This window comes from Xylona heveae, assembly GCF_001619985.1.
Source record: "Xylona heveae TC161 unplaced genomic scaffold L228scaffold_8, whole genome shotgun sequence".
NCBI lineage: Eukaryota > Fungi > Ascomycota > Xylonomycetes > Xylonales > Xylonaceae > Xylona > Xylona heveae.
The window spans coordinates 1,244,712-1,272,073 of record NW_017264200.1 but is presented as its reverse complement, the minus strand read 5'-3'; the positions used below and the strand labels follow the sequence as shown (position 1 = coordinate 1,272,073).

The 27,362-nt window shown below is 49.3% G+C and overlaps 10 protein-coding genes across 10 annotated transcripts; 7 read left to right on the top strand and 3 right to left on the bottom strand.

Moving 5' to 3' along the window:
- Positions 1–66: 66 nt before the first annotated feature.
- L228DRAFT_284458 (S-adenosyl-L-methionine-dependent methyltransferase) lies at positions 67–1,503 on the top strand. The gene is made up of 2 exons (XM_018336227.1): positions 67–440; positions 498–1,503. Exons 1-2 carry the CDS (start codon positions 142–144, stop codon positions 1,261–1,263), a joined length of 1,065 nt encoding a protein of 354 aa, XP_018186972.1. The 5' UTR covers positions 67–141; the 3' UTR covers positions 1,264–1,503.
- Positions 1,314–3,545, bottom strand: L228DRAFT_262436 (amino acid transporter-like protein). The gene is made up of 2 exons (XM_018334420.1): positions 2,335–3,545; positions 1,314–2,275 (listed from the first exon to the last, which is right to left on the bottom strand). The coding sequence occupies exons 1-2, from the start codon at positions 3,361–3,363 to the stop codon at positions 1,460–1,462; spliced, it is 1,845 nt and encodes a 614-aa protein (XP_018186971.1). The 5' UTR covers positions 3,364–3,545; the 3' UTR covers positions 1,314–1,459.
- A 67-nt stretch (positions 3,546–3,612) lies between these two features.
- Positions 3,613–6,964, top strand: L228DRAFT_171838 (leucyl-tRNA synthetase). Its single transcript, XM_018329495.1, has 3 exons — positions 3,613–4,224; positions 4,301–4,441; positions 4,494–6,964. Exons 1-3 carry the CDS (start codon positions 3,751–3,753, stop codon positions 6,933–6,935), a joined length of 3,057 nt encoding a protein of 1,018 aa, XP_018186970.1. The 5' UTR covers positions 3,613–3,750; the 3' UTR covers positions 6,936–6,964.
- Positions 6,965–7,229: 265 nt separating this feature from the next.
- On the bottom strand, positions 7,230–9,046 carry L228DRAFT_249228 (formate dehydrogenase). Its single transcript, XM_018333048.1, has 5 exons — positions 9,001–9,046; positions 8,833–8,859; positions 8,572–8,747; positions 7,938–8,482; positions 7,230–7,805 (listed from the first exon to the last, which is right to left on the bottom strand). The coding sequence occupies exons 1-5, from the start codon at positions 9,001–9,003 to the stop codon at positions 7,456–7,458; spliced, it is 1,101 nt and encodes a 366-aa protein (XP_018186969.1). The 5' UTR covers positions 9,004–9,046; the 3' UTR covers positions 7,230–7,455.
- A 235-nt stretch (positions 9,047–9,281) lies between these two features.
- L228DRAFT_171799 (hypothetical protein) lies at positions 9,282–9,688 on the top strand. The gene has a single exon (XM_018329494.1). It carries the CDS (start codon positions 9,374–9,376, stop codon positions 9,617–9,619), a length of 246 nt encoding a protein of 81 aa, XP_018186968.1. The 5' UTR covers positions 9,282–9,373; the 3' UTR covers positions 9,620–9,688.
- A 978-nt stretch (positions 9,689–10,666) lies between these two features.
- Positions 10,667–11,600, top strand: L228DRAFT_269791 (hypothetical protein; the record flags this gene model as incomplete). Its single annotated transcript, XM_018335317.1, has 2 exons — positions 10,667–10,851; positions 10,910–11,600. 2 exons carry the CDS (start codon positions 10,667–10,669, stop codon positions 11,598–11,600), a joined length of 876 nt encoding a protein of 291 aa, XP_018186967.1.
- A 581-nt stretch (positions 11,601–12,181) lies between these two features.
- L228DRAFT_249225 (hypothetical protein) lies at positions 12,182–14,035 on the top strand. The gene has a single exon (XM_018333047.1). The coding sequence runs from the start codon at positions 12,588–12,590 to the stop codon at positions 13,905–13,907; it is 1,320 nt and encodes a 439-aa protein (XP_018186966.1). The 5' UTR covers positions 12,182–12,587; the 3' UTR covers positions 13,908–14,035.
- A 1,287-nt stretch (positions 14,036–15,322) lies between these two features.
- Positions 15,323–21,102, bottom strand: L228DRAFT_269789 (hypothetical protein; the record flags this gene model as incomplete). The annotated part of the gene is made up of 3 exons (XM_018335316.1): positions 15,323–16,195; positions 16,251–17,179; positions 17,244–21,102. 3 exons carry the CDS (start codon positions 21,100–21,102, stop codon positions 15,323–15,325), a joined length of 5,661 nt encoding a protein of 1,886 aa, XP_018186965.1.
- Positions 21,103–22,468: 1,366 nt separating this feature from the next.
- L228DRAFT_171739 (hypothetical protein) lies at positions 22,469–23,329 on the top strand. The gene is made up of 2 exons (XM_018329493.1): positions 22,469–22,569; positions 22,666–23,329. Exons 1-2 carry the CDS (start codon positions 22,543–22,545, stop codon positions 23,146–23,148), a joined length of 510 nt encoding a protein of 169 aa, XP_018186964.1. The 5' UTR covers positions 22,469–22,542; the 3' UTR covers positions 23,149–23,329.
- A 962-nt stretch (positions 23,330–24,291) lies between these two features.
- Positions 24,292–27,005, top strand: L228DRAFT_249222 (major facilitator superfamily transporter MFS-1). Its single transcript, XM_018333046.1, has one exon. The coding sequence runs from the start codon at positions 24,635–24,637 to the stop codon at positions 26,723–26,725; it is 2,091 nt and encodes a 696-aa protein (XP_018186963.1). The 5' UTR covers positions 24,292–24,634; the 3' UTR covers positions 26,726–27,005.
- Positions 27,006–27,362: the final 357 nt, after the last annotated feature.

Below are 27,362 nucleotides of genomic sequence, written 5' to 3'. Positions count from 1 at the left end.
CAGCCTCCGACACCGAGCAATATCACCGAACTTATGTCCGTAGATTAACCAAACAGAACTTCAAGAGAAAAGAATTACGATATATGGCATTGATATAGCACCGCCATTTCTCCGAATTTGCCTTTTTATTCATGAGGATATATGCCACGCCTCTCCCCGCGGCTTCTTTTACATGCACGAAAGCTTGACCCTCTGCTATGTCTCCTCATTCGTCCATGTCGAGACATAGCTTCGGCCCGCAATGAGTTACGCTGGCTAAAGGAACATGCTATTGCTACTGTAAGGTCTGATGGGATTGAGAGAACGGCTGTCGGATGGCGGACTTTGCTTTCAAGATACTGCGAGGAAAGAGCGCGCGGCAAGCCGCTACAATATATACTGGGAAATCAACCATTTGGTGAAGTTGAAATTCTGTGCCGCCCGGGCGTGCTAATTCCAAGGTGCAACCCCATTGTTCGTCATTCTGGAGATCAATCAAGCTCATGAATAGTTTATAGACATGAGACAGAAGCATGTGTTATGCACCTTGCGAACAATGTCTTAGAAAAAGAAAATGCAGACCGGGAAATTAAGATTCTCGATTTATGTACGGGCACTGGATGCATTCCGCTTCTAATGCATTCAATGCTGTCAAAGAAATTCCTCCAGCTCAAAATTTTCGGCGTCGATATTTCCGCAAAAGCAATTAGACTGTCAAACGACAATCTGGAATGGAATATACGGCAAGGCTACCTTGACCCTGTAGCGCGTGAGCAGATCAGATTTATAGAAGCGGACGTATTTGCCGAAAGCTTTTATGAGAGATTGAAGGCGGAGGCGGAGAGTGCAACCAATTCCTGGGATTTTATTATCTCGAACCCTCCGTACATTTCCCCTAAAGGATTTGATAGGGATACTTCTGCTTCAGTAAGGAACTATGAGCCCCGGCTCGCCTTGGTGCCAGAGCGCAGCATAAGACGATCAACAGAGCAAGGCAATGAAGATGATCTAGTAGGGGATCTCTTCTACCCTCGACTCTATGAGATTGCAGACAAAGTCCATGCGCGTGGCGTACTGTTCGAGGTAGGGGACTTGGATCAAGCTTCTCGAGCAGCAAGGGTTGCCTGTGAGAGTCCAGCCTGGACTCGAGTGGAAATCTGGAAAGATTTTCCTGATCTAGATCTCGACATTATAGATCAGAGTACGCCAATGCTGAATGTGGCCGGGACACAGATTGTGCTGAGAGGGCAAGGCAATGGTCGGGCCGTTTATTGCAGGAGATAGGACAGTTGTGCTCTTATTATAATTATTCGACTTGATATAGAACCCTTCGACTCCGGATTACAACGAAGAAATGAAACATCATAATTCCTGATGATATATTCGGTATTTTACAAATCTACCATCTAACTATCTGGGTATCATGCACGTTACCACGAAAGGTTCAAGAATGAAACATTGTCGCTTTTTATATAATCGCTCATGTCTTTTTCCATCTCCAAAACTTCCATGTTCGCGCTCCACCATCGGCTCCAAGGCCTCCATCTCTTTTAGCTATGCGCCAATAAAAGACGGGTACGCCGAGTGCCACGAAAATGACAACAATAAGCGTTTGGATCGGCTCCGCGAAAACTGCTCGACTCAAAAGGAACAAGCTGACGCAACAGAAAATGATAGGAGTGGTGATCCATGTTTTGTATGGCCGTTCCAGGTACGGTTCCTTGATCCGGAGGACAATCAACCCTAGAACGGTTAAAAAGTAGAATGAGTACCCGGCCACACCGTAGAATGTCAAAAGTGTGCGAAATTCGCCGAGGAAAATGTAGCATGCCGTCAAAACAGTGTTCAATGCCATGGCGAAGATCGGTGTATACCCAATGCCACCAGCGTCTCCAAAGATGCGCTTGAGATAGCGCGTAAGCCAAGACCGTGATCGCATAGAGGTAGTGCTGTCTGATCGTCGGCGGATACCAATCCTACCGAAGACAGAAGGCAAATAGCCTTCTTTGCCTGCGGCATAGACGAGCCGTCCACTGGTAAAGGTGGTTGCATTCAAAGCTCCAATGCAGCTAGCGCTCACAACGAGAGCCAGCACAATAGCTCCAACTGGTCCGAAAACCTGAGCACCAAATTGCACCGCAACCGTGTTGCTATTTTCGATAACCTTTGAAGGAAGCACAAAGAAGTATGCCACATTTGCAAGTAGATATGACACTATAACAAGTGGCATAGATGTGTGGATGACTCGAGGCAGATCTCGAGATGGATTGATAAACTCGCCAGTGACAAAATTTACCTATTGCAAAGTCAGCCCGGCGTACGATATACGAGGTGGATCCGGCAGAAGAAACCTACATTGTCCCAACCGTCAAATGCCCACAATCCAGCATAAAGCGCAACAGCCCAATTAGACACATCTTTACTTGTGCCCTGAAACCAACTGCCATGTTTCCAGTCTTCATTTGAATTGCCTCGCCAAGAGAAACCTGTAATGGCCACAACCACACCGGTAATTGTAACTCCAAGGAGCGCAATGAACTTGAATAGCATCAATAAATCTCCCATGCGGGTACCAATCTTGGTTGATATGCAGTTCAATGACGTGATTAAAAGCAGGGCCGCGACTGCTACCCCTTTGCTTATCCAGACGCTAATAGTCTCAATTTCTGCCCCAACTATCGCACGCACCACGTACTCGCCGAAGATGATACAGATGATTGCAGCTGATCCCGGCTTGAGGACGCACACTGCGCACCAGGTATAAAGGAATCCTGCCAGCTCGCCGAAGATTTTGGAAAGGTAGGCTTGCGCACCTCCGTTCAGGGGTATGGCTCCTCCAAGCTCCGCATAGCTTGCGGCGCCGGTCCATGCTAGTATTCCGGCGACCGCCCAGACAATCAATGATGCACCTGGCGAGCCGGCGTGAGAGTTCACTTGGCTGGGCGACGAGAATATTCCTGAGCCAATAATTAAGCCGACGACGAGAGAGAGCCCGTTGAGATACGTCAGAGTTTTGTGCTTCTCAAGTGATCCAGATTGTAAAGCGTTCCGCGAATCCAGTGACATGGAGCTCGGAGCCGTCAATGGCGCATATCCGCCTGCAGTCAAGGACAATGGAAAGAGGTTCGAGGCGAATTCAAAAGCTGAAGAAACAGAGTAAGAGCGACCACGATGACCTGGCCGGCCGCTTTCGGCAGCGGCATTTGCTGGAGAGAGAAAATCGTCATTTTCCAAAGAAATTCGACGAGAGGACGGCACTCCGGAAGACGATGAAGAAATTGATGAACGGTGAGATTCGGGAGAAGAGGACGCCAAGGAGGCAAGTTCGAGAGAGTCCCGCGGCAGCTGGGAGGCTGGCGGCTTGAGATTAGTATATCCCGCCATGATTGTTGCGGAAATTGTTCGGCTTGATCTCAAAGAGAAATCCAATAACCCCAAGCCATCATGCTTATTGCATCATTTGATTGCTTGCAGGAAAGAATGTCATACGATCCAGCTTGTATGAAATTGAGTCTTAGACAGTTGAATCAAAAGGAATGCTTGTTGACGCTGGCGGGTGTTGCGCTGCTGTCTTGGAGTGCTGTTGTGCTGCAAACTATCTCGGGTTTAGCGCCGACGATCGTTTCGATGTTTCCGCTTTTGATTTCGGGGATTTCTTTATGTTCTTCCTATTTGCGGAACGGAACCATTTTAGGCTTTCAATCTGTTTTTGAGGATGAATTGAAGACATGATTTTGAAAACTCATTGAGAAGCAATGCATCTGTGTCCTAATGAGGTCTGCAAGACTTGGATTTGCAGCCAGGACATGGCTTGCTGCTGCGCCGAATAGCGCCCGCATCGCCGCTCCCCGACGTGCAGCGTCAACTAGCTCTACACCAAAGCTTGATCTACAAGCAATCGATGCGAAATGGAACGAAATATGGACGTCTCGAGGCGCGGAACTCAAACACCATGATCAGCAGCGATCAGATAAGGCGTATTACGTCCTTCCAATGTTTCCGTACCCGTCCGGTGTTCTCCACCTTGGCCATTTACGAGTATACACGATATCCGACGTGCTGGCGAGGTTCAAACGCATGCGGGGCTACAATGTGATACACCCAATGGGCTGGGATGCTTTTGGTTTGCCTGCTGAGAATGCGGCTATAGAACGAGGCATTAATCCCGCGGAATGGACAATCCAAAACATTGAGAAGATGAAGAATCAGTTGAAGGTTATGAATGGGCAATGGGACTGGGACAGAGTATGTAATGAGGGAGCTGAGAAGCACGAAGCCAATTGCCATGTTTAACTGATGCCATTCTCGTTTTTCCCTACAGGAATTTATGACGTGTGACCCGTCATTTTACAAGCATACCCAAAGAATATTCCAGCTCCTCCATGAGCATGGCCTAGCTTACCAGGCTCAAGCAATTGTCAACTATGATCCCGTTGACCGGACTGTTTTGGCGAATGAGCAGGTATGTCTTGTCCTCTACACACCATAGAAATATGCTAATAGGGTTGCTATAGGTGGACGCAAATGGCTACTCGTGGAGATCGGGAGCCAAAGTCGAGAAGCTTCGACTGAAACAGTGGTTTTTGCGTATCACAGCCTTCAAGGAATCTCTTCTAGATATGGACGTTCTCTCGAAAGACAGTCGTTGGCCGGAACATGTTCTGTCGATGCAGAAGAACTGGCTTGGGAAATCTGAAGGCGCGAAAATCCGGTTTCAAGTACGCTTTGACAGCAACAATGGGACGACAGCCGACTCGGTCATAGAGGCATTCACGACCAGACCCGACACACTCTTTGGTGTTCAGTACCTTGCTCTTTCAACCACCCATCCGATTGTCACCGAGATGGCAAAGTCTCTTCCAGTGCTTCAGGCTTTTCTCGACGTGGCGGATAGTCTCCCACCGGATTCGAAGGCTGGCTATCTACTCCCTGGTGTTCACGGTGTAACCCCCCTGTCTCGCCTCGGTTTACGAGGAACAATCAAGCCGTTGCCCATATACGTAGCACCTTATGTACTTGGCGACTACGGTGAGGGGGCTGTTATGGGCGTGCCTGGGCACGACTCCCGAGACCACGCCTTTTGGAGGGAAAACCAAGGAGCCGAACCAATTGCCCTCGTAGTATCTCCTTCTGACTCTGCGGGTCTTATCCAGGACGTCACTCTTGTTCCTGGAGCGCACGATCAACCCTTTGTCCATAGGGGTATACTAAATGCAAGCTGCGGGCGGTTTGTAGGGATGGAATCCGCCGCCGCTGCGAGAGAAATCGTCTCTTGGCTGGGACAGGTAGAAAATGGAAATGCTGCCGAACATGCTGAATCCTGGAGACTTCGTGACTGGCTGATCAGCAGGCAACGGTACTGGGGAACGCCAATTCCTATGGTGCATTGCCAGAGTTGCGGTGCTGTGCCTGTGCCAGCAGAAGAGCTTCCTGTTGAATTACCCAAAATTCACGGAAGCTCGTTGAGAGGCAAAGGAGGAAATCCTCTCGAGGATGTTCCAGAGTGGGTTAACACGACATGCCCCAAGTGCGGCGGCGACGCAAAACGCGATACCGACACAATGGACACTTTTGTCGATTCCTCCTGGTACTATATGCGTTTCCCCGATGCGAAGAACCCTGACGCACCATTCTCGTCCTCGTCTGCCGACAACAGTCTTCCTGTAGACATCTACATTGGTGGCGTTGAGCACGCCATCCTGCACCTCCTCTACGCCCGCTTCATCTCCAAATTCCTTGCGACCACGTCTCTTTGGCCGTCCGGAGGCAACCCCGAATTCAAAGCGGAACCATTCAAGCAATTGATCACACAGGGCATGGTTCACGGAAAGACATACTCCGATCCTATTACCGGCCGTTTCCTGAAGCCCGAGGAAGTCGACCTGACAGATCCCAACAAGCCCAAAGTCAAACTCAGCGGTGAAACGGCAAAAGTCAGTTTCGAAAAAATGTCCAAGAGCAAATACAACGGCGTGGATCCGGGAGACTGTATCGCCAAGTACGGCGCCGACGCTACACGCGCACACATGCTCTTCCAGGCTCCCGTCAGCGATGTCCTCGAATGGGATGAAGACCGCATCGTCGGTATCCACCGCTGGCTCGCACGCGTATGGCGCATAGTCACGGAGCCTACGCCCCACGTTGGGAAAAAGAAGCAGGCGCATCGTACCGAAACTGAAACCCAAGCGGCGGATCTACCTGCCTCCTCTGCCCCCCTTCCGGACCTTTCCACCTTCAACGACGCCGAGTCCTCGCTGTGGCTCGAAGTCCAAAAGACAATCTCCCAAGTCACCCAGTCCCTTGAGACCACATATGCCTTGAACACGGTCGTCTCGGACTTGATGAAGCTCACCAACGTCTTGTCCTCGACCAAGCCGGGCGCCATTCGTCCGGAGATTCATTACCACTCTCTCAGCGCCTTGTTGCGCATGATGGCGCCCATTACGCCTGCGTTTGCCGAGGAGTGCTGGCAGATTTTGCACTCGACTCCGAGCACTTCTACCGCTACATCTACTCTCCCATCTCCTCCATCATCCACCGAGTCATCGCCTACATCATCCACTGCCAGCATCTTCTCAGCCCGCTTCCCCACCCCAGATGACTCTGTCCAGATTCTCGGCCGCAGACCCCGTCCTTGCGCTGTCCAAGTCAACGGCCGGTTCCGATTCACCCTTCCCTTGCCATTTATCGGTGACGACTCTGCTCTTTCCTCGTCCTCTGTCGGTGATGGGGACGGTACTGACGCCGTCGCATCCCCACCGTCAACGTCGCAAGCGATCGTACAGGATGTTGTCTTTCCCAATGCGTCACCCCTTCAGCAGTTCGTCCTCGGACATGTCATCGGCACACAGGACGGCAAGCGCTGGCTTGTCGAGCGTAGAGGCGATAACGCATTGCGTGATATCGTCGTTGTTGTCAAAGATGGCGCTGTCAAGACTGTCAACTTTTTGTTCTAACCCCTGTTTGTTCTCCTCGTTAGAGGAGAGGACGGCAGATTAGAGGTGTTTTGTATATTACTGTTTTATTCTCTTCTCTTTTTCATTGTGTATCGTTTCATGGGAGCAAAAAGTTGCATTTTCACCATGTATAGACTTATGTAAGATAGTAATATAGATTATAGCGGATAGCGGGTTCCTCCCTAGATTATTGGATCTCCTCTTCTTTTTTATTTCGACTTTTGCAGTGGGCATTTTCATTTTAACATTATTCGTATAATGTACATGTGGCAAGCAATAGAGTTGTTCATTTGCGGAAAAGAGTCATTAAGCACTTTTATTGTTTGGACTTGTTCATTTGGGAGTTTATATAGTCAATAGAGTCGCATTTTTTTGTTCCTTCGCTCCGAGGCCATTGTCAACAAGATCAAAATCAAAAATGAAAATGAAAAAGAAGTATAAATATAAAAGGGAAAAGCAGGCAACAGCTATGGCAAGGTGCAAGTATCAAAATATTTAAATTATCCGATTACAGGTACTTTTACTGCTTCTTGGTGCGCTGGCCATAGGCCTTGGTCGCGTAGTCGCCCTTGTGGACGATCAGATCCTCGGGACGATAGTCTTCCTTGCCGGAATAGTAGGATTCCAGAATGGACTTGACGCCCGCGGCGTAGCGCTTCTGCGCGTCAATCGATGTGCCGGACATGTGCGGCACCATGGCGTTGCCGCCGCCAAAGGGGTTCTTGGCGTAACGGAGCGGGTGGTCTTCTGGAGCGGGCTGGGGGAACCAGACGTCTCCACCGTAGCCGCGGAGGTGGCCGGACTTGAGCGCCTCAGCGACGTCTTCTTTGACGACAATGGCTCCACGGGCGGTGTTTATGAGCCAAGAGCCTGCAGAAGTGATTAGCAATGCTATTTTTCTTTTCTTTTTTTTTTTATTAAAAAAATGCGGTGGGCGGTTTTGGGGCGGGAGAAGGTGGATGGTTGAAAAAGAGTTAAGAGTAAAGGACAGAAAGTGCATACCCTTCTTCATCTTGGAGATGAGTTCCTTGTTGAACAAGCCCCGGGTCTTTTCGTGAAGAGGGCAGTTGATCGTGACGACGTCGCATTGGGCAAGCATCTCTTCGAGACTGTCGACACGTCGGCAGCCAATCTCCTTTTCGACTTCTGGCTTCAGTGGCTGATAGTCAAAGTAGAGCAATTCCTTGCAGTCGAATGGCTTGAGACGTCGGAGGACGCGTTCGCCGATACGGCCAACGGCCACGGTTCCAACGACCTTGTTTTCCAAATCATATTCGTCCTTGGCAACTGCCGCGACGTTCCAATCGCCTCGCTCAATCTGCTCGTGTGCGGGGACAAAGTTGCGAACCAAGGTGAGAATGGTCATGACGACGTGCTCGGCGACCGAGACCACGTTGGAACCGGTAACTTCAGCAACGGTAATGCCGCCATTGGTCTCGTTCGCAGCGTCCAGATCAACATGGTCGGATCCAATGCCGGCTGTCACGGCGATTTTCAGGTTCTTTGCCTTTGCAAGGCGGTCTTTGGTGAGATAACCGGGGTGGAATCTATGGGGAATGTTAATAATTTTGCTGGTCGAATGGAAGCTATGGCAGTTGCACGAGGACAAAAGCAGAGGGCGCGGGGCTGGTCATACGGAGTGGTAATGATAACTTCGGCATCAACGAGTTCGCGATCAAAAGTCGAATTCTCGCCCTCCTTGTCATGTGTAGTCACAAGAGTGTGGCCTTGGTCTTCGAGCCATTTGCGCAATCCGAGCTCGTTTTCGACCGTTCCTAGCAATCCCGGGACCTGTTTGGCATGCTCACCGCCCTGTGAATTTCAAGGACGATATTAATACATTGCTACCTTTGTTGTTTCAATTGAGAGAAAAACCTGGGTTTGATTCACTACTTACTTGGTAAAGTACAAGAAGGACTTTGCCCTGTCGTTGGGATGTGGCAGTCAGCATTCTGACCGCGGCGGGCTGTCGGAGCAGCTGAGACCCTCGCCAAGCAGCGCGGGGAAGAGCTGCCTTTGCGGCCAAGAGAGAAGAGGCAGGACGCGACAATGAACGAATAAATACCATGCTGGAGGTATATTTGGAGAAAAATATGGAGAATTCCTCTTCTTCTTACTGCAATGGATAAGGTCAATTGAAAAGACAAAAAAGAGTGCGAGCCGTGAGATTTAAGACCAACCTGACAAAAGGGAGCTCCTGCGTCTACGTAATGTTTGTTCGGAGGGGTCAACCGACAGCTAAATCTCGGAGACGTTACCGTTTGGGTACAGATATCGCAACAACAACAAAAGGATATGTTCTGATTTTACTAAGCAATAGAGATGCTTAATCCCTGCACACGATAGATGAGCTTTGGGAGAAACTACACATTTTGAGCAGCTCGACCTTTTATTTATGTTACGCAGAGCTCTCCCATAAGATCCAATGTCCAGCCTTCATGATGCGGGGTAAAAGAGATGCATTCCCCCCGCTTCTCTCTTTGGCGCTGACAATACACGACGTTTGTTTGCTAGTGATTTTGACGGTGTACGGTAACTGCATGATTGGGAGGAGGCTGGAAACGCGTGCCGGCAGTTGCAAAGAGCAAATCTTACCTGGTACCAGAGTTTCGCTTTTGGACGCGAAGATTAACCTAAAACTGACAAGGAGTCCGGGGGGAAGATGCAGGATGGCGCGACATTGAGAGCCGAGAAATCTCCGTCTCTTTTGGCACACTGTTTATGGCATATCAACCCGTAAAGCGGAGGAGTTGAAATCACAAAGAGAAATATTCTCCGAGGGAGGGGGCATGGTTACGGTGATTGCGAACCTTATAAGGGATATCTACTTTGTATGGTTGTTGCATTCCAGAGGTCAGACCAATTGGACACCATCACGTGACTACATGCATTTATACCATTGATATGCCAAGTTAATTGATTCTCTTCGAATACGAATGCCTACCTCCCTAAAGTTATATGACCGTGTTCATTTCATCGAAAGTACAGTCTTAGTGACGAAAGCCGAGACAGGACACGTTGGAAATGCGGGGTTGGCTTCGCTTGGCTTCGCGGCTGAATCGGCTAGTGGAGGCTCGGCGGCTGAGTAGTGAGTACTAGACTGGTAGAGCTAATTTATATCCGCAGACCATGTACCCGTCACTTACAGGACTACAGTCATGAGAGACTTTTGGGGGTTGGCCTGACAGACAAGGAGCGAGGAGGAACGTTGAGGAATGGGGGCCAGGGCACCACAAACAAAACATGATATGATGATGCTGACACTCCAGTCATCCTTGTGACAGAGGTAGCTTACCGTTCATTGAAAGGGGAACTACGGGAGAGCTACGATAGTTGACCACACTTGCATGGGATTATTGTCTGTCTGCGCACGCAGGTAAGCGGTGCAGATTCAACGTCGGAGCTTGATTTGAGAATCCCCCGACGGAACCAGTGGTGCCGTCGAAGCCCACCGACACCGACACCACCAACAGGGCCAACCGGTTGCCAATTCGCCCTACATGAGACCTAATTTACGTAGCGACCGACGTCATTCTTGTCACCCAATTTTGTTGCGACTGGCTTTATCCACTCCTGACGCTGATCAACATCTGTATTTTCACGCTCAACTTTCGCATCTGCCCAATTTTTCCCACCCCATCAACAGTTTTCCTTTTCCCCCAAGCAGAGAGCCTCATAATGGCCCTATTGATGCAAAAGTAATATTTGAAAAAAATAAATCCCGATTTCTGATGGAGCACCCTCTGTCAGTATCCTCGGCGGGCACACAGGATGTGGGACTGCCTGAATTGCCCTATTCGCTGCGCACTCGAAAAAGGAACATCTTCATGTTCTGGAGTGTCGCATTGCTCAGCTCCTGTCTAGTACCGCTCGTCCTCTTTTACGCGCTTTACTTTGATACCGACTTGGAAGAATGGTAAATCATGACTATTCAAAATATTTCCACGACACATTTGGCTAACCTACGATGCCAGGATCATCTTCACCCTCACAACCTGCCTGGTAGGCGTCTTGGACGTCGCGCCAACGTTGATTATCCGTGCATATAAATTGGTCAGAAAGGACCCGTTCTCGCGCCCACTCGGAGCCAACAGGTGGTCGCTCGACTTTTTCATGTATAACTTCACCCTGGGCTTCTTCTTCGTCATCGCAGCCTTGATTGCCGGCACCGCTCCACACAACCCCATCATTCGTCTTGTGGCCATGCCGGCCTCCGTCTTCCTCTATTATCACGGCATTCAGATGACCTTGTTCAATCTACTTCATCTCGGACATGTCAAGGCTCCTTTTCGCATCTCCTCGGTTCCTCGCGGTCAACGGATTCCCCCTCCTGTCTATACCTTGATAGAAGACGTCGTTGGCACGGACGGCGCTGGCGGTCATCCATATCGTGAAGCTCTGCGTCTGCGATTCGATGCATCGCCTATTTTCCGAAGAATGCTGGTCAATCTTGGATTCTTCTGGTCTATCCCGTCGTTGATCATTGCCGCGGCGCTCACCGCAATCATATGGACTGTTCCGAGACCGGTCGGATATGGACTCGGATGGGGAGTCCCTTTTACCTTTGCCGCCATATGGTCAATCATTACGACGAGATGGGTTCAACGTATTCTCAAAGAAGAAAAAGAGACTTGGGGCAAAGAAAACGCCGTGCAAACTGGGTAAATCGTTTGACAGTGGCAGATTTGGATTTTTTTTTTTTTTTTCAGTCGGTTCCATTTTGCCGTTAAGCGGTTCATTATTAAAGGCGTACGGATTCATTACAATGAACTCTCTCTCTGTCTCTCTCTTTCCCCGTCTGTCGAAAGGCATCTTGACAAACTGATATCCATAGAGTACGAAATACTTTCCTTTTCGTTCTTTGTACATTGTTGATAAAGTTATACAGTATACACTATGAAACTTTTAGAACATGTCTCGAGTACCAAGGATGCATGACTGAATTTCGTGAAACGTGCCTGTCATTGACAGAATATATCCATGGCTTTTGATACAAATATAGTCATCATTGCCAAGGGACAAAGCTGCACTTGGTAGCATGTGATGTATCAGCATACTCCATGTGATCCCTGTACTCCGTACAGATCTCTGCGATTGTTGCTGACAAAGTGTCGCCAGACAATTGGACCGAGGACTGTCTCTTAGGATGCCTCGTGCGATTCGTCTAGAAGTTTACTTGTACCTTCCTGCATCATTGTTGGAAGTGACCGAGGCGAGTAAATGCTTGTTCTTACTTGTTACAAGAGCTTTCATGCAAACGAAACATCTTCATCAGGATTATACAAAATACTCCGCAAGCAGACATTAACAGATACAGTTGAAATAAAGTACCTTCTCTAAAACATTTGGCAGAATTCAGTACTTTGAGCTGTTGTCCCAAATTGACAAATGGCCAAATGGCTTGACGTCGTCCTTACGTCGCCACCCGTCAGAAATCCATATTGGGAAACAACCACCATCATTTAAGTGTTATCAGCAAAGGATCAAAACAACCCAATTTGACAGGTCTAAATATAAACAGATGAGCGAGGATAATCATCTAGGACTAATCACTATCATCATCACTGGGTCTATTAATCGTTGACATTGCTAATCTAGGGACCGACGTCTAAACTCTTTTTACTCTTTCAGTCTCTACGGAGCTATATCACGATGAAATCCGTCCCAGAACTTGTCCGTTCTGCAGTCAAGGTGCTGCCAGAGATTGAGCATCCATCATTTGGAGCTCAATTCGACAGCTTTGCCAACGCGCGAGTCGTCTTGATCGGAGATGGCAGCCACGGCACCTCAGAATTCTATCGTGCCCGAGCAGCCATCACAAAGCGACTCATCGAGCACCATGGCTTCGACACGATTGCCATTGAAGCGGACTGGCCCGACGCAAAGTCCTTGGACCGGTACGTTCGACTCTCACCATCCACAAAATCCAAAGAACTACAGCCCATATTCAAACGATTCCCGACCTGGATGTGGCGCAACCAAGAAGTGCACGAATTCCTCGAATGGCTGCGCGGCCGCAACGCCAAACTCCCCGTCGAGCGACGCGCCGGCATCTACGGGCTCGATCTGTACAGCATGGGCGAATCCATCCGCGCCGTGGTTGACTACCTGGAGCACGTCGACCCGGAAACCGCCAACGTCGCTCGCCGCCGCTACGGCTGTTTGGCGCCCTGGGTCGAGGACCCTGCCAAATACGGCCGCGTCGCACTCAGCAAAGGGTTCGCACCATGCGAGCAATCCGTGCTCAAGATGCTGCGCGACCTGCTGAAGCGGCGGCTCGAGTACGCGCAGACGGACGGGGAAGACTTTCTCGACGCCGAAATGAACGCGCGCCTCGTGACCGACGCCGAGGAATACTACCGCAGCATGTACTATGGCTCCGACGAGTCCTGGAACCTACGAGACACGCACATGTTCGAGACCCTCGCGCGGCTCCTTCACCACCGTAAGGGATCCAAGGCCGTCGTCTGGGCACACACCTCGCACGTCGGCGATGCGCGGCACACGGGCATGGGCATGTCCCGCGGCGAACTGAACATTGGCCAGCTCTGCCGCGAGCAGTTTGGGCCGGACCGCGTCCAGATCATCGGCTGCGGCACGCATACGGGGACCGTCGCCGCGTCGCACGAATGGGACGAACCCATGCAAGTCATGCGCGTCCGGCCCTCCATGGACGGCAGCTATGAGCGCATCATGCACGACGCTAATGTCCCACGATGCCTGCTCGACCTGCGGCGCGACAGGCTCGATCCCAAACTCCATCAGGCCCTCATGCAGCCCCAGCTCGAACGCTTCATTGGCGTCATCTACCGCCCAGATACCGAGCGCTGGAGCCACTACTCCAAGGCCATCTTGCCCTTGCAGCTCGATGCCTATGTCTGGTTCGATACCACTCGTGCCGTCGAGCCCTTTGAGACCGTCCAGCCGGTTGAGCCACTCTCTCATGAGGAAACCTTTCCTTTTGGTCTCTAGTCTTTTTTCCCTTTTCTTTTCTATCGTAGCTTTCGGTCTTCTTTTCTCTTTTCCTTTCGTATCGTAGTTTACCTTTTATTTTCTTCTCCTTTTCTATCGTAAGTCTTCATTCTCTGCCTCTTTGCTGTGGCTAATCTTTACCATTGGACTGTAAGTTTGTGCCATTGCTGCCATTGCTGCCATTGCTATCGTTACGCAGTACTCTTATAGTTTCTTTCCTCTCTCTTGGCTGTCTAGGTTATTTCGGCTTCCGGTCAAGCGTGCGTCAATATTAAATTACTCTTCTCTTCTCTTCAGAGAAAGAATAAAAAAAGCATTTCAACAATTCAATTCAATTCAATTCAATTCATTCTGGGCTTCGCCTTTTGCGATTTACAATCTGCATTTCACAATTCGCAACTTATCAATTCACGACTTGTCACTCATCATTTATTTACTGCCGGATTATCGATATCAAATGAGTAATTAAATCATTCTATTTCCACATTCCATATTTCATATTCCTTAACTGATGACTTGAAAGTTTTCTAAAGGGAAAAAAAAATAAAATAAAAGAAAGGACTTGTAAGGATAAAAGACCAAGGCTTGCATACAACAAGTACAACTGCTACGAATATGGTATATCGCTGCACAGACACAGGCACAGACACAGACACAGACAGGCACATACAGAGAGGGATTCAACGATAACAGCAAACAAATGAAAACGAAAACGAAATTAGAAAAGAAAAAAAAAATAAAAAAAAAAGGAAAAATAGAAAGAAATTAATGAGAATAAAGAAAAGAAAACCAAAGGAGGAAATTAGGATGAAAGAAAAGGATAGAAATCCTTGTAGACTAATATATGTAAGGTATGTAGAATGTGTATGTATGTAGGTATGTATTTATGGAAGTTCGACGCGAGTAGTAAAAAAAAAGAATAAAAGGGGCTTAAAAAAGAAAAAAGAAAAGAGAAAGAAAAGAACAAGGGAAATGAAGGGGGAAAAAAAGCGAGAGGTAATAGAATAAAGTGCTATGCTTAGCCACTGCTCACGGCTCATAGGGAACGAATTAAACGATAAGGTGGAGGATAAAAAGGGATTTGGAATGAAAGAAGATGGAAATAGAAAAGAAGAAAACGAAACGAAACGAAAATAGAATGCAGCCCAACCAGACGCACGCTATGCAATATAACCTAAGATAAACGACCAACTCGGACTAATCGACAAAATGAAACGAGCATTGAGACATGAAAATACAAAGACTCATGTCCGTGGAGACCTAAAAGATAAAAGGGGGAGAGGGTAGTGGAAAAAGCGTCCAATCGGCAGCCAAGAATAATCTATGGTAAATATTTAACGAGAACAATGCAGTGAACAAAAAAGTTTGCAACGAAAACACCTGCACCTGGCCAGTGTACGACCAAGCTAACTAGACTATTGATTTTCCCGTGACGTGGGTTGCTCAGGAGATGGCGGTGACACTATGGTGGTGGGAGTCTTGGGAGTAGTGGGAGAAGCTGGTGGCAGAGGTGCAGCCTTGTCATCGGAACCTTCAGCTTCATCTTCAGGCGCTTCCCTTTGTGAGTCGGCAGCATCTTCGACGACACTGGTTCCTTCAATGAGGCTGCTGCCTTCGACGGACATGGAATCGTCCGGATTGGGCAGCTGCTCTTCGCCAAGAGTAGAGATGGTGGTTGCAGTACTCGCTGTAGACATGTGCGCACCAGCAGCTCTCCGTTTTCGTCTTTGGCGTCGCTCATCCTCGGCATCCCGACGGCGTCGGACTCTCAAACTACTGTCTCGGCCCATGGACTCATTCTCGCCCTCGCCGTCTCCACGGAGACCTTGAAGAAGATTGGCCGCGCGATCGGCGATATCTTCGCCCTCGGAGATTCCGTCCAGTGTGGTATGACCCGGTTCAGGGACATGCAATTCCCCATTTGGCTCCCCATCCTCGTCCTGCTGCTGATTCTGCTGTTGCTGTTGCTGCTGATTCCCCTCAGACTCATAACTGCTGTTTTTAATCTCAGGAAGTTCAGGAAGCGTTTGACCAGAGGCGATGCGGACTTGATGACGATCCTTGAGTCGTGCACGCCGACGGCGATCTCTCTGATCACGTGCTTGAGGTGCTGCTGCACGGAGCTTCTCAAGTAAGGTATCCATGGCACCAGTATTGTGGGCTGTGGTGGCTGTCTCAGTCCCGGTGGAAGCATTAAGCAAGGCAGCCGCATTAGCATTCTTTCGTCGCATAGAGATTTCGTTACGTCGTCGAGTTTCCTCCAAGGTAACATTCTTTTCTCTTGATTTCTGTCTGGCGTGTTAAAACCGATACAACTCAAAAGGGAAAGAGAAATCAACTCACCTTCCACTCAACGACAAAGAGAGCAAGTTTGGCAAAGAAATCTCTTCGAGCATTTTCGTCCGTATTGTCCTCACCATAGAATGTCATAATATCATCATATGATCGAATCATCTCCTCAAGGAAGAGTTGCATTTGCTCAGCCTTTCTCCGCGCATCCTTCATAGATCGCTGAACGACCTGACTCACACGATCCTGAGGATGAAATTTCTTTGGATCGCTCAAATTACCCGAATCAAGCGACGATTGCACATTCTTGATGTTCTCAATGTACTTTTTCGCATCGGTTTGCAACTGCTCTACATTGAGCTTTTGAGCAGCGACCACGCCAGATATATCGTCAAGGAATCCTTCCCATTCGGGATATTGTGTTCGCACAATCCTTTCCACAAGATCTGCAAACGTGCTTTCGTTCTTGTCGTCCTTCACCATTCCTAGACGTGCTAGTGAGCTGAGTTTGAACCCAGTAGCTTGCTTATTGGAATCATTCATATAGTTTCCAATGTCAAGAATCAAGCCCAGAACATTCATCAAAGAAACCGAGTCTCGCAGCGACTCTGAAACGCGGACAACCTCGCGGAGTTTCTCCGAAACCTCATCGTACTCAGCCTCAAAGGACCTCGTCAAGGCAAGAGCTCGCATCCTCGACTTCCAGTAATGATGCAGTTCGAAAGCTGTTTGGAGGTAGATTTGATCTTCCCGAGTAAGCTCGGCCGGATCTTGCTCACGACTCGTGTTCGCTGCATCAGGGCCAGTCCAGTCTTTGCTATACGGTGCCATGGCCTTTGCAGTGTTGTCTGGAATATTGCAGAGGTCGTTCTTCTGGAGAAAGTCCATGACAACATTGTTATCTAGCACGTCCTTGTCGCAGTGAATAATCATGCGAATAACCTCGTCGACAGAAAATTGCGAAAATTTCGACATGGAAATTTCTTTAAACGTCAGTACCCGAAGAATCTGAGAAAAGGAGGGGGGAAAAAGGCCAGATAGTCTTACGGTATTGTTTCCTCAAGTCATTTGAAATGATTTGCTTCTTGTCATCCTTTTTGCTGCTCTTCCCACCAATCTTTTTCACTTCTTTCGCCAAAAAGAGTTTTTCGACCTCATCTAGCACACCCCTCTTTGAGAGTTCCAGGTACTTCTTCTCCTTTTCTTCGTGCGTGGGTGCATGGGACGCCCACATGGTAATTTGTGGTGTATCAACCTTTTCCCAATGCAGAGCCTTGAGCTTCTTCTTTGGCCTTGCTACAGCAAGACCAACAGAGGGAGTCGAAGTAAAGGCAGGTTGAGGGAGAAAGCCCCCTTTTCTTGCGCCAGGCAAAGGAGGCGCTCCCGGCATAGGAGGTGGTGGCGGCGGCGGTGGGGGCATTGGCATTCCTGGTAGGGGAGGCGGAGGCGGAGGCGGAGGTCCGCCTGGAAGCGCACCAGGCAACGGTGGTGGTGGCGGTGGTGGGGGGATAGCTGAAGTACCAGGGAGAGGAGGTGGAGGTGGAGGAGGAGGAATAGCAGTAGTTCCTGGAAGAGGTGGCGGTGGCGGGATCGCGTCGGCGCCGGGAAGTGGAGGAGCAGGGGGGATCGCAGAAGCTGCACCTGGCAGCGATGGCAGCGGCGGTGGAGGTGGAGGCGCTGCAGTACCATTTCCTGGTAACGTTGGAAGTGGAGGCGGTGGTGGGGGAGCAGGTTGACCGAACTTCTCATCCGCACTTGGAATCTCATCAACCGGAGTCTTTGGAGCTTCCGATCCCGCACTAGGATGTGAAGGTCCAGTCGTAACACCGTCGCCCTCGTCCTCAGGCTCTTCTCCTTCGCTGCCATCGAACCGTTGAAGTTGAGAGGCAATCTCTGCCGTAGCGGTTGAAGGATGCTTTCCATGAACCTTTGGTCGAGTGAGCTCCACCAAACGAGGCTTTTCATAATAAACATCTTCATCGTCCTCCTCTTCGGCGTTACGACGACCAATAACTGAAGACAACTCCCCTGCAAAAGCATCCGCAGCTGCTCTCCGCGATCCTCGATTGACGGTCCGCGTTCGCCGAACCGAACCTAGGGCGCTGCCTTCCAACATTTGCTGGGGACTCTGATCAAGTTCAGGTTGCCTCTCAAAATCCCCATCCATCTTCTCCCGCAATTCTCGGAGTTTGTCAGACGGTCCAACTTGCTGCCAGATTTTACCTTCTAACTGACACTGGGTCTTGGCTCGTTCGAGTTGCATCTCCAAACGATCCATGAGCCGTTCACGGTCAAGAATACCTTGCATGTGAACGGGGTCATTCTGAGCGAGACCATCCTTTCCGGCTTTTCTCGCCACAGAAGAAGCAACATCTTGAGCGTCTCTGAGCATCAAATACAATTCTCGTGTTTCCAATTCATTCCTTTGAAGCTCTTGAGCACGGATCTGCTGCAGATCAGCGAGCTCCGCCTTGAGACCATCATTTTGACGTTGTTGCAAGTTGATGATCGCTGCTTGCTCTTCAATCTGTTTTTGAAGCTTGCCAACCACTCCGTCTGCCCCCAATTCTACCTGTGCTTTCATCTCGTCACGCTCAGCAATGGCAGAATCGGCAATCTGGCGAGCTTCGACGGCCTCGTCAAGTGCTTGACGGGCTTCAGAATCGGTGTGCAGCTTGTCCAGAAGGCTCTGAACAGTAAAATTGAGACTCTGCTTGAGATCCATGTCGGGCAGCCTTCGATCCATTGCCACATAACTGAGCATTGCGTCCACCAATTGGAACATGCGAAGCCGGTCTTCTCCACCATTCTCGCGAATCAGTAGCAGATGCTGCATGCTAGATACAAAGTAATCCTGGGCTCGAGTGCCATTGACCTTGGACATGATGGCATCGACAATCTGGGCTGGGTCATTGAGATCCTTGAGTTCTCCCTCGATGCTGTCTTTCATGCTACTATTCTCCCGTTCCAAGAGGTCTTCATAATCGATGGCCTCATTCGTCCGATAGCGTTCAATCTGCTTATCGATGGTCTCGTAATGGAAGCTTTCCATTTTCGTGAGAATCCGTTTGATACCGCATGATGTGAACTGCGCTCGAATATGACAACGCAGTGGCAGGTTCCTGTCCCCTTCGGGAGCATCCACAAGCATATTGACAAGCAAAAGAGTGGCCACGGCGTACTCCATGAGGAGATTTTCCATGCCAATACCTCCACTCCTCACCTCATCGCTGGCGCCAACAAGACTTCCCATCTTCCCACGGCCGTCAATGGTGACCTCGACAAGTCTCATCCATGCATCAAAGCGACCAGTCTCGCCCTGCATATTCTTGACATAGTCCATGGCCTGCAAGACCTTGACGTGCCCGTCGCCGCCATTGCAATGCGACAGAAATGTTAATATTTCGCTCACAATCCTCCTGGCTGTCAATCGAGCAGATGTCAAAGACGTCGCTAGGGCCACAATGATTTGCTGGTGCGTCAATGCGTCTTCGGTACCATATTGGTTGTTCATTACCGCTTTGATGCATTTTAAAATATCATATTCTCGGTCCAAGTCCTGTTCAATATTTCCAGATCGAGTTGTTGCTGCACCACCATGCGTTTGGCGTCGACTGATTTTCGACAGGATATTGGTCAAGGCTACTTGACCTTGGGCCTCGACAAAGGATTTTACCCAGCCAATTGGTTGCGTGCGTAGACTCACGCTCAAGCTTGCCAGCTCTTGCGAGGTAATGGTGTCGTTCATGACCTTTCGCACATACCACTCTGGACTACCTTCCTCGTCCGCCCGCGCCAGTGGACCATTTTGGCCGTCAGGACCAGTCAATGTCTGTCGGGCATTTTGCCGTCTTCTCTTCTCCCCCTGCCACTCCGTCAATCTATCCTGATAAACCAAAGTCCATTTCTTGTCCGCCGGGTAAGCAAGCATCTGCCGTTTTGCCTGCTCTGGCATATTCTGCCACCCTCTCTTATTCATTAAGGCTAAGAATTGCTCCTCTATTACGCGTACGTCTGATGGCGGATGGAGGTGGAAGCCATCGGGAGAAAAGGCAGCGTTTGTATTGAAAGAAGAAGAAGAAGAAGGACTGTTTGCATAAAGCGCAGGCTGCTGCTGGTTAGGATAGCCGTGGGATGAGCGGGGAGGAGTTTGATGCCCAGGCGACTGGGCAATGGCGGTTTGAGAAGAGTTATTGGACGAGAACAGAGTAGACCCTCTTGTTGCGGATGAAATAGACGAGTACACGCTGGCTTGGTCAAAAGACGTTCGAGGATTTGTAGATGAATTGGCTGTAGAGTATGAATAAGAATTGCCATGGCTAAATCCGTTCAAGCCGCTTGCCACGCTGCCTGATCGAGAGTATTGCTGCGCGGCGGCTTTATCTGCAGAATACGGGGATGACGTGCCGCCACTATTGGACGCATGAGGTGGCGGCCGCGGCCCTGTAGGTTGCGAATGCTTGTTGGCCGCCTGTGAAGGCGAAAAAGCTGGGTACTGGTGAAAATCAGCCCCGCGAGTGTTCAGATGATGCGGCTGTGGTTCCTTGCGAGGAATCTGATGTTCAGTACGCGGCAGGTATTCGACAGGTATTGGCGACTTGGCGTCGGACGCGACACTTTCATAAGGAATCGAAGTGATCACACCAGTATGCATGGCTAGGCCTGAAGGATCGCCACCGAATGACTGAGGCCGGTCAATCGACATCATCGAAGAGCGGTCAGAGTATCTAGAGGATTGCGACCCGTGGGCGCTGCCGCGGCCAGGGAGCTCCGGTAGAAGGTGGTTGTCATCGCTCGGCGATCGGTGAAAGGAAGACTTGTCCTTGTGGAGTTTCCTGGAAAAGAATGACTTGCCGGCAGAGCCCTGTCGCGACTTGCTGTCCGCCGGGGGAGTCGTGGCTGGCATGCTGTAGCTCTACTCTCTCTTTCTCTCTCTCCCTTCAGCCCGTCTTCCCGCTCTCCGGCTCCCGATCTTACGGGGGGGAGATGTTTATCCAAACGCTGTCACGTCACAAAGAAATCGGAGTCCGGTTGCGCAAAAGAGCGTCATGAGAACATGCGAACCCCCTAGTAGGACAAAAGATCAATGTCTTGTGGGTTGTTGATATAAAGAAAGGTCGACAATTCCGAGTGGTGGCCGGCTGGCGACGAATGCGGTAGTAGGTCGTAGTAGAAGTAAGTGGTAGCGGTAGCTATAGGGGATCCTACCTCCCTGACGCCTACTCACTACCTACCTAAGATGCGCCAAAGTTGTTCGAAGCAAAGGCGAATAGCTCAACCAGGCTTTCTGCCTTCACTGAGAAATCGACCTCACGTGCTCAGGAGGATGGGAGACGGAAAATTGTGAGGTCTTTCCTCAACCAAGTGTCGCAGACATAAAGTTTCCCATGACATGCAGCCTTTAGGGTGCGTACTGTTCGATCGGTCTCGGTTTGGGGAGGAATAATTGGGGCACCCCAGGCTGGAAGGAGAAGGGGCAATGGAAGGCAACGCTACAGCCAATTAGAGACTGAGAAGGTCGCTCCTTGTCGAGGGGTCCTTCCTCTTTGAGCCAAATCCTTCATCATCCCTCTCTCCTTCTCCCTAGCCGTCTCCTATACTACTGGCGCCAAGGTACCCAAGACGCGACTGGCGCCATGTACTTTTTACCTGTGAGCACAAGCTTCAAGTGACCTCGCCACTCTGCAATTGTGGGGTATCTTTGGTACCTTCTGGGTTCATGATTAGATCATCTCTCCTTTCCAACCATGAGCACCAACCGCAAATAATTAACGAGAATAGTGGCGCGCGGTCCTCAAAAAGAAGATTTCTTCTTATCGGGTATCAAAGAATGCAGGGCTGGGATCAATCTCCTTAATCAAAATCACTGCGGAACGTACAAAGCACGGTGCGAATGCTGCTCAATGAACACTCCCTTAGTCTAAGTCACATCAAGGGAGCACGCTTTGCTTGAGACGCGAGCGTGACGAATGTGTGAGCATGTTAGTTGTTTATTGTCGACAGTCATGCGGTCGCCCCTTCCTCATATGCAATCCCATTTTGATATATAGATATATATAAAGACCCGATCCTCTGGTCTTTCCAAAACAAAGGCGTTTCCTGATAAAATTTGCGAAAAGAATTCAATATCCCAATATGATGAAGAAATGGTTTTCCGCCAAACCCCAGGTTAGACCGTGATTGAGATTGGTTCGGTAGAATAATGTATGTGTCGACCGGGGGCCTGGTCATGGCTCTCCACGTGCGGTCATCCTCCATTATTTCGCGCTCCATCCCAGCCCACCTACCAGCTTATTACCCTCCTCCAACACCACCAACGGATGACGGTACAAGCTTCGCGGAATCAATGGGCAAGTTTACTGGGTTCTTTAAGGTCAGTCATTATCTGGAATGAACATCTGCTTGACTCAGCCGAACTGGTCATCCTCAGATGAAGGCTACAAGGTTACCTCATTACTGACAGATTCAGACCGTTCTCGTGCCTGCGTTAATATCGCTTGGGCTCTACCTGATCCTGCACTACTTTTTGTTGCCTGTAATTCGTCGTCACCGACATAGATATTCGCAATACTTGCCGCTGCAGTCCATCTCAGATAGAACCACTTCGGCTTCATTACGTGTCCTTCGCGCGCTGAATACGTTGGACTGGCGACCACGATGGGCCAATAGTCTTCCCGTCTGGCGAAATTATCAGAACCATCATTTGTACAATGATGAAGAACTTTTGGACGATGAGCTCGGTGAGGGCATGGTTGGATTCGATGTGAATACGATTAGAAGAGAGGAGTTGGAAATTCAAGCCAGTCATGGTATAGACAATCAAAGACGTCTCAGTAGAGAGCTTGAGGAGGGATTTCGAGACGAGAGTGATGAAGAGAACAAAGATGGCGATCCACGACTGCCACAGCAATCCCGTTCAGCTGGTCAGCGGACCCCAAGCAACTTGAATTAATCGCTCTACAATATGTGTTTTGCCTTTGGGATAATGACGGCTTAGATGAGAGGCATGTCGTCTTAGAATTGCTGTTTGCGAAATAAATGCACATGAAGCTTTCAATCACTTCATCCCGTGATATCATCCTGTCTGGTTCCCCAAAACAAAATCCAAGCAGTGTCACCGTAAATTTCGTGGATTGGATTCCAGGGATCAATGGAGCCAAGAAGGCACTTCTTCAGCTAGAGATCAACTACGATTTCAAGTCGAGAATGATCATGCTTTGTGAACAGTGACGTTTAATGTTTGGCTTCCATCTGACCAATGAGTGAGTGGAATGGACCGAAACGGTACAGCCTCCGTCGACTCAAACACCACGATCAATAACAACATGTGTCTTCCGGGCCCTCAAAGTTGTATCTAGCCCTGGAACCATACAGGCATACCTCAGCTGCTGGTATGGTTGCAGGGGGTAAATAATGATTGCAGCCTGGACAGCGGATACAAGCGAACGGAGAATTGCGTACAGGGCGTAACGGCCGAAAGAGCTCGTGGAATTGCCCAAGGAAGGGATAGCGTGAACTGATAAGCCATGACTTTGCGCCAGGCGACTTCTCTACGGAGTAAGTCAACTTATAACAAACTTCAACTGCTCCGATAGATCAATCATCCCCCCCAAAAAGGAGGGTCCTTCGCCAAATCACACATGCTCATTGGAGGTTTGGCCCGCCAATGAAACCATATCGTTGTTAGTTGAACCCTTTCGGCTCCCAAGTTAATTTCTTAACGATTGGACCCTACAACAGGGGACTCAGTCCATTTAAGGCGCCTAACTAGATTTGGTGCTTTCCGCGAGTCCAGTACAACGCTCATAGCAGTCCCGTTTTTCTTCAGCGCTTTGATCCAACGAAAATCAATCTCTAGTTAGTTGACAATTTAGGTTCTGAGCGCGTAAATCTTTGAGCCATACAGAGATCTGCAAGGCAGGATCCAAATGCAACTACGGACACAGGACATGTGCTAGTGAAATTGCTTGTTAAATGGAAACTAAGCTTCGTAAGGCTTTACCCTAAGACATGGTGAGAGTAGAATAATAGAGATTTTACCGTATCAATTTGCTTCCCGCTCCGCTTAAGTTTTCCCAACTAACTTTGGCTTGACTGTCTGGACGCCATGACTGCGCCCCTTCCTCCCCTTGTTTTACATGTCAGCAAAAAGCTCGGACTTCGCACCATCTCTTGTGTGGAGACAAGTGTGCGAACGCGGTGAACGCTGGCCGTTTTGTGTATAATTTTTTTGGTCTCTACAATGTTAGCTTATATTTCTGTCATGCCCCTCAAACTCAACTGTCCAAATGGTCGTCACATTATCTTGCTCGATAATCCAGCTCTAGCACCGGGGTCCTCTGACTGAGCATCACGACTGCATCACAAATTCTGTTCTTCCAATTGTTTTTCCTTTTCTTTTCTCATTTTTTGTTTGCAAAGCAGTCTTTCCATCAGCAATGTATTTTCTAGCGAGGAAAGCTTATAGGGCATACAAGGCCCGACAAACTCAAAGTGCACCGACATCTGAACCTTCGACTACTCATGGCCTGCAGACTGACCGCCAGCCGCGGACGTCAAAGCTTGCTGTCAAGCCACCAGAAGAGATTCATCAAATATCTCAAAATGACCACCCCGGCGATATCTCCGTCGAATCACGGCCTGAGGTCACTGAAGAACATTTACTTGCCGAGCAAGCCAAGAAGAAGAAGGAGAAGCACGATTCGAGGGTCTATCGATGGAAGCTTATAATTGGTTTGGTATTGCCATTCTTTCTGGCTTCACTCGACCTGACAGTAGTGGCAACTGCGCTCCCATTCATCGCATCCCATTTCAACAAATTCAACCAATTGAATTGGATCGTGACGGCTTACACTCTAACCTCATCCGCCTTTATTCCTACATTTGGTCAGCTTGCCGATATCTTTGGCCGCCATGCAGTCCTGCAAGCGGCAGTTTTCTTGACCGTGGTGGGCAGCACTTTGGCTGCCGCTGCCCAGACATGGGGCATGTTGTTACTCGGAAGAGCGCTACAGGGAGTCAGCGCCGCCGGTCTCCTCAACGTTGTCCAAATATGCTTGTCGGATCGAGTTTCACTCAAGGACAACGCCAAGAATAATACCATCTTCTCCTTGGTGTCAGGAATCAGTTACAGTATTGGTCCCGTGGTCGGCGGTTACCTGACCAACGCAAACTGGAGATACTGTTTCGTCATCAGCATCCCCGTCGCCGTTCTTGCGCATGTTATCATTTTTGTCCTGCTCCGCAAAGAGCTCGTCAAGGGAACATATCAGGTTCAGCCTCGTGGGGAACGGTCTTTTATCTCAGCTATTGCAGGGATCGACTACGGTGGAACGCTTCTCTTCATCTTTGGAGTTGGACTGCTTATCCTGGCCACGGCCTGGGGAGGATCAACCTATGCGTGGAGCTCTGGGGCAGTGCTTGGCACTCTCATCCCCGGGGCCATTCTTTTTGTTCTCTTTTTCCTTTATGAGTTCCTCCTCGAGCCCGGAAAGCCTCTCGCAAGGGCGTTCCCTCGACAAATTGCCATGATCCCTTTTAGTCTCTTTCAGAAAAAGGATACATTTTTGCTGGCTCTCCTACAAGCGGCGACCGGCGCGGCCATGTACTCTGTGTTTTATTTTATTGGCATCTACTTCACGCTTGTCGAGGGTTATGAGTCTTCCAAGGCCGGTGTTCAGTTGCTGTATTACATTCCAGGAATTGGTGCAGGCGCTTATTCGGCAATGTTCTTGTGCAACATATGGCCCTCGCAGACTTTTTGGCCGCTGTTTTCAGGAACAATCATTGAAACAGTGGGAGTTGCGCTCATCACCTGGGCTACACGTGCTCGAAACTCGGGCGTGGTCAATGGCATGATGGTCGTCGCAGGTGCGGGCACTGGCCTTCGATTCATGCCCGGCTCTTTGCACATGGCGGGTATTTGGCCTGAGCGGATCGCGCCGGCCATGTCCATCAACCGGTTCTTCTTACCGTTTGGCGGCACTATCGCTCTGACCATCATGGGCAGTGTCTTCAACAATAAGATGGCAAGCATTTTCAAGCAGGCGGGCCAGACAAGCCATGGTGCTTTTAATCTCCACAATTCTGAAAGCCTGAGCTCGATTGACCAGCTACCTCCTGCGCTACAAGACGAGGTACGTGACAAGGCCAAGGTGGCAGTGATGTTTGCATTTGTTTCCATCATTCCCATCTTGGCCTTGGGTCTTCTCGGTTCCTCATTGCTTGGAAACGTTTGGATTCGCAAATCCAAAGCCAGCGACAATGTCGAAGGGCAGGACTCGCATGAGCCAACGTTGAATCGCAGCCGTGTCATCTATAAGTCGTATTTGTGGGCCCTGATTCGTGGAAATGTCAAGGCAAATCAAGTTGAAACCCAACCGCTCTCGCTCGAGGACAAGTTGAAACAGGCTCGGGAGATTAACGAGGCGCGGAATCGAAATATTACTGTGCCAGAGCATGTAGTCACCACTGAGAAGCATGGCATGGCTCATGCGTCGACTGAAAATCGCTCGCCGTCTCCTCGATAGACACCATCTCCTTGCCCCAATGCGTCTCCTATTTCTTCATTCCCAGCCATATCTCCTTGTGTCCTGTTGACCTTTTCAATTCCTTTGATATTTATTCACAGCAAAATCTATGATTCCCTGATGCCTAGTTGTTTTTCTTTTTCTTTTCTTTTATTATTATTATTATTATCATTATTATTTCTTTGATACGGCCATTTTGCCATCAGTGCTTTCTATAGCTCAGCTCAGTGTTAATGTCTTTGGATTAGTATGCTCTCACTAAAGGATAATAATCGACATCACTATTTAAACAGACGAGACAGTTCTCTGCCATCTTTGACAGGAGTGATCTCTTAATTCTTATCCCATTGCGCAGTAGCCCTACTGCGCTGCTGCACTGCCCCATTTCGTATGTCACAGAAGTGGCCAATTACCGTGACAAATTCCTTTCCATATTTTTTCATTCCTTATTTTCCCCTCCCTTTATTCCTTTCTGTCTTCTTTGTTTCCTATACCATTTGAACTTATTGCTCTCGTATATCGGTCTTGGTGTTCTCGGTGGATTACTTTACTGCGCTACCCTCATACGGAGTAATTAGTTGTGCCGAATACTTAGCGAGGTAGAGGATAGTGGGGCAGACGGGTTCGGGAATTCCCC

What these genes read in the sequence shown, in the direction of transcription:
- L228DRAFT_284458 (XM_018336227.1), top strand. Translation starts at nt 142, where the DNA reads ATGCCACGCCTCTCCCCGCGGCTTCTTTTACATGCACGAAAGCTTGAC. An exon ending in CCGGGCGTGCTAATTCCAAG is followed by an intron (nt 441 to 497) that starts GTGCAACCCCAT and finishes AATAGTTTATAG; the next exon opens with ACATGAGACAGAAGCATGTG.
- L228DRAFT_262436 (XM_018334420.1), bottom strand. Translation starts at nt 3,363, where the DNA reads ATGGCGGGATATACTAATCTCAAGCCGCCAGCCTCCCAGCTGCCGCGG. An exon ending in CATTTGACGGTTGGGACAAT is followed by an intron (nt 2,276 to 2,334) that starts GTAGGTTTCTTC and finishes ACTTTGCAATAG; the next exon opens with GTAAATTTTGTCACTGGCGA.
- L228DRAFT_171838 (XM_018329495.1), top strand. Translation starts at nt 3,751, where the DNA reads ATGAGGTCTGCAAGACTTGGATTTGCAGCCAGGACATGGCTTGCTGCT. An exon ending in GGCAATGGGACTGGGACAGA is followed by an intron (nt 4,225 to 4,300) that starts GTATGTAATGAG and finishes TTTTCCCTACAG; the next exon opens with GAATTTATGACGTGTGACCC. An exon ending in CTGTTTTGGCGAATGAGCAG is followed by an intron (nt 4,442 to 4,493) that starts GTATGTCTTGTC and finishes GGGTTGCTATAG; the next exon opens with GTGGACGCAAATGGCTACTC.
- L228DRAFT_249228 (XM_018333048.1), bottom strand. An exon ending in TCCTTCTTGTACTTTACCAA is followed by an intron (nt 8,748 to 8,832) that starts GTAAGTAGTGAA and finishes TGAAATTCACAG; the next exon opens with GGCGGTGAGCATGCCAAACA. An exon ending in CATCTCCAAGATGAAGAAGG is followed by an intron (nt 7,806 to 7,937) that starts GTATGCACTTTC and finishes TCACTTCTGCAG; the next exon opens with GCTCTTGGCTCATAAACACC.
- L228DRAFT_171799 (XM_018329494.1), top strand. Translation starts at nt 9,374, where the DNA reads ATGATGCGGGGTAAAAGAGATGCATTCCCCCCGCTTCTCTCTTTGGCG.
- L228DRAFT_249225 (XM_018333047.1), top strand. Translation starts at nt 12,588, where the DNA reads ATGAAATCCGTCCCAGAACTTGTCCGTTCTGCAGTCAAGGTGCTGCCA.
- L228DRAFT_171739 (XM_018329493.1), top strand. Translation starts at nt 22,543, where the DNA reads ATGGGCAAGTTTACTGGGTTCTTTAAG. An exon ending in AGTTTACTGGGTTCTTTAAG is followed by an intron (nt 22,570 to 22,665) that starts GTCAGTCATTAT and finishes TGACAGATTCAG; the next exon opens with ACCGTTCTCGTGCCTGCGTT.
- L228DRAFT_249222 (XM_018333046.1), top strand. Translation starts at nt 24,635, where the DNA reads ATGTATTTTCTAGCGAGGAAAGCTTATAGGGCATACAAGGCCCGACAA.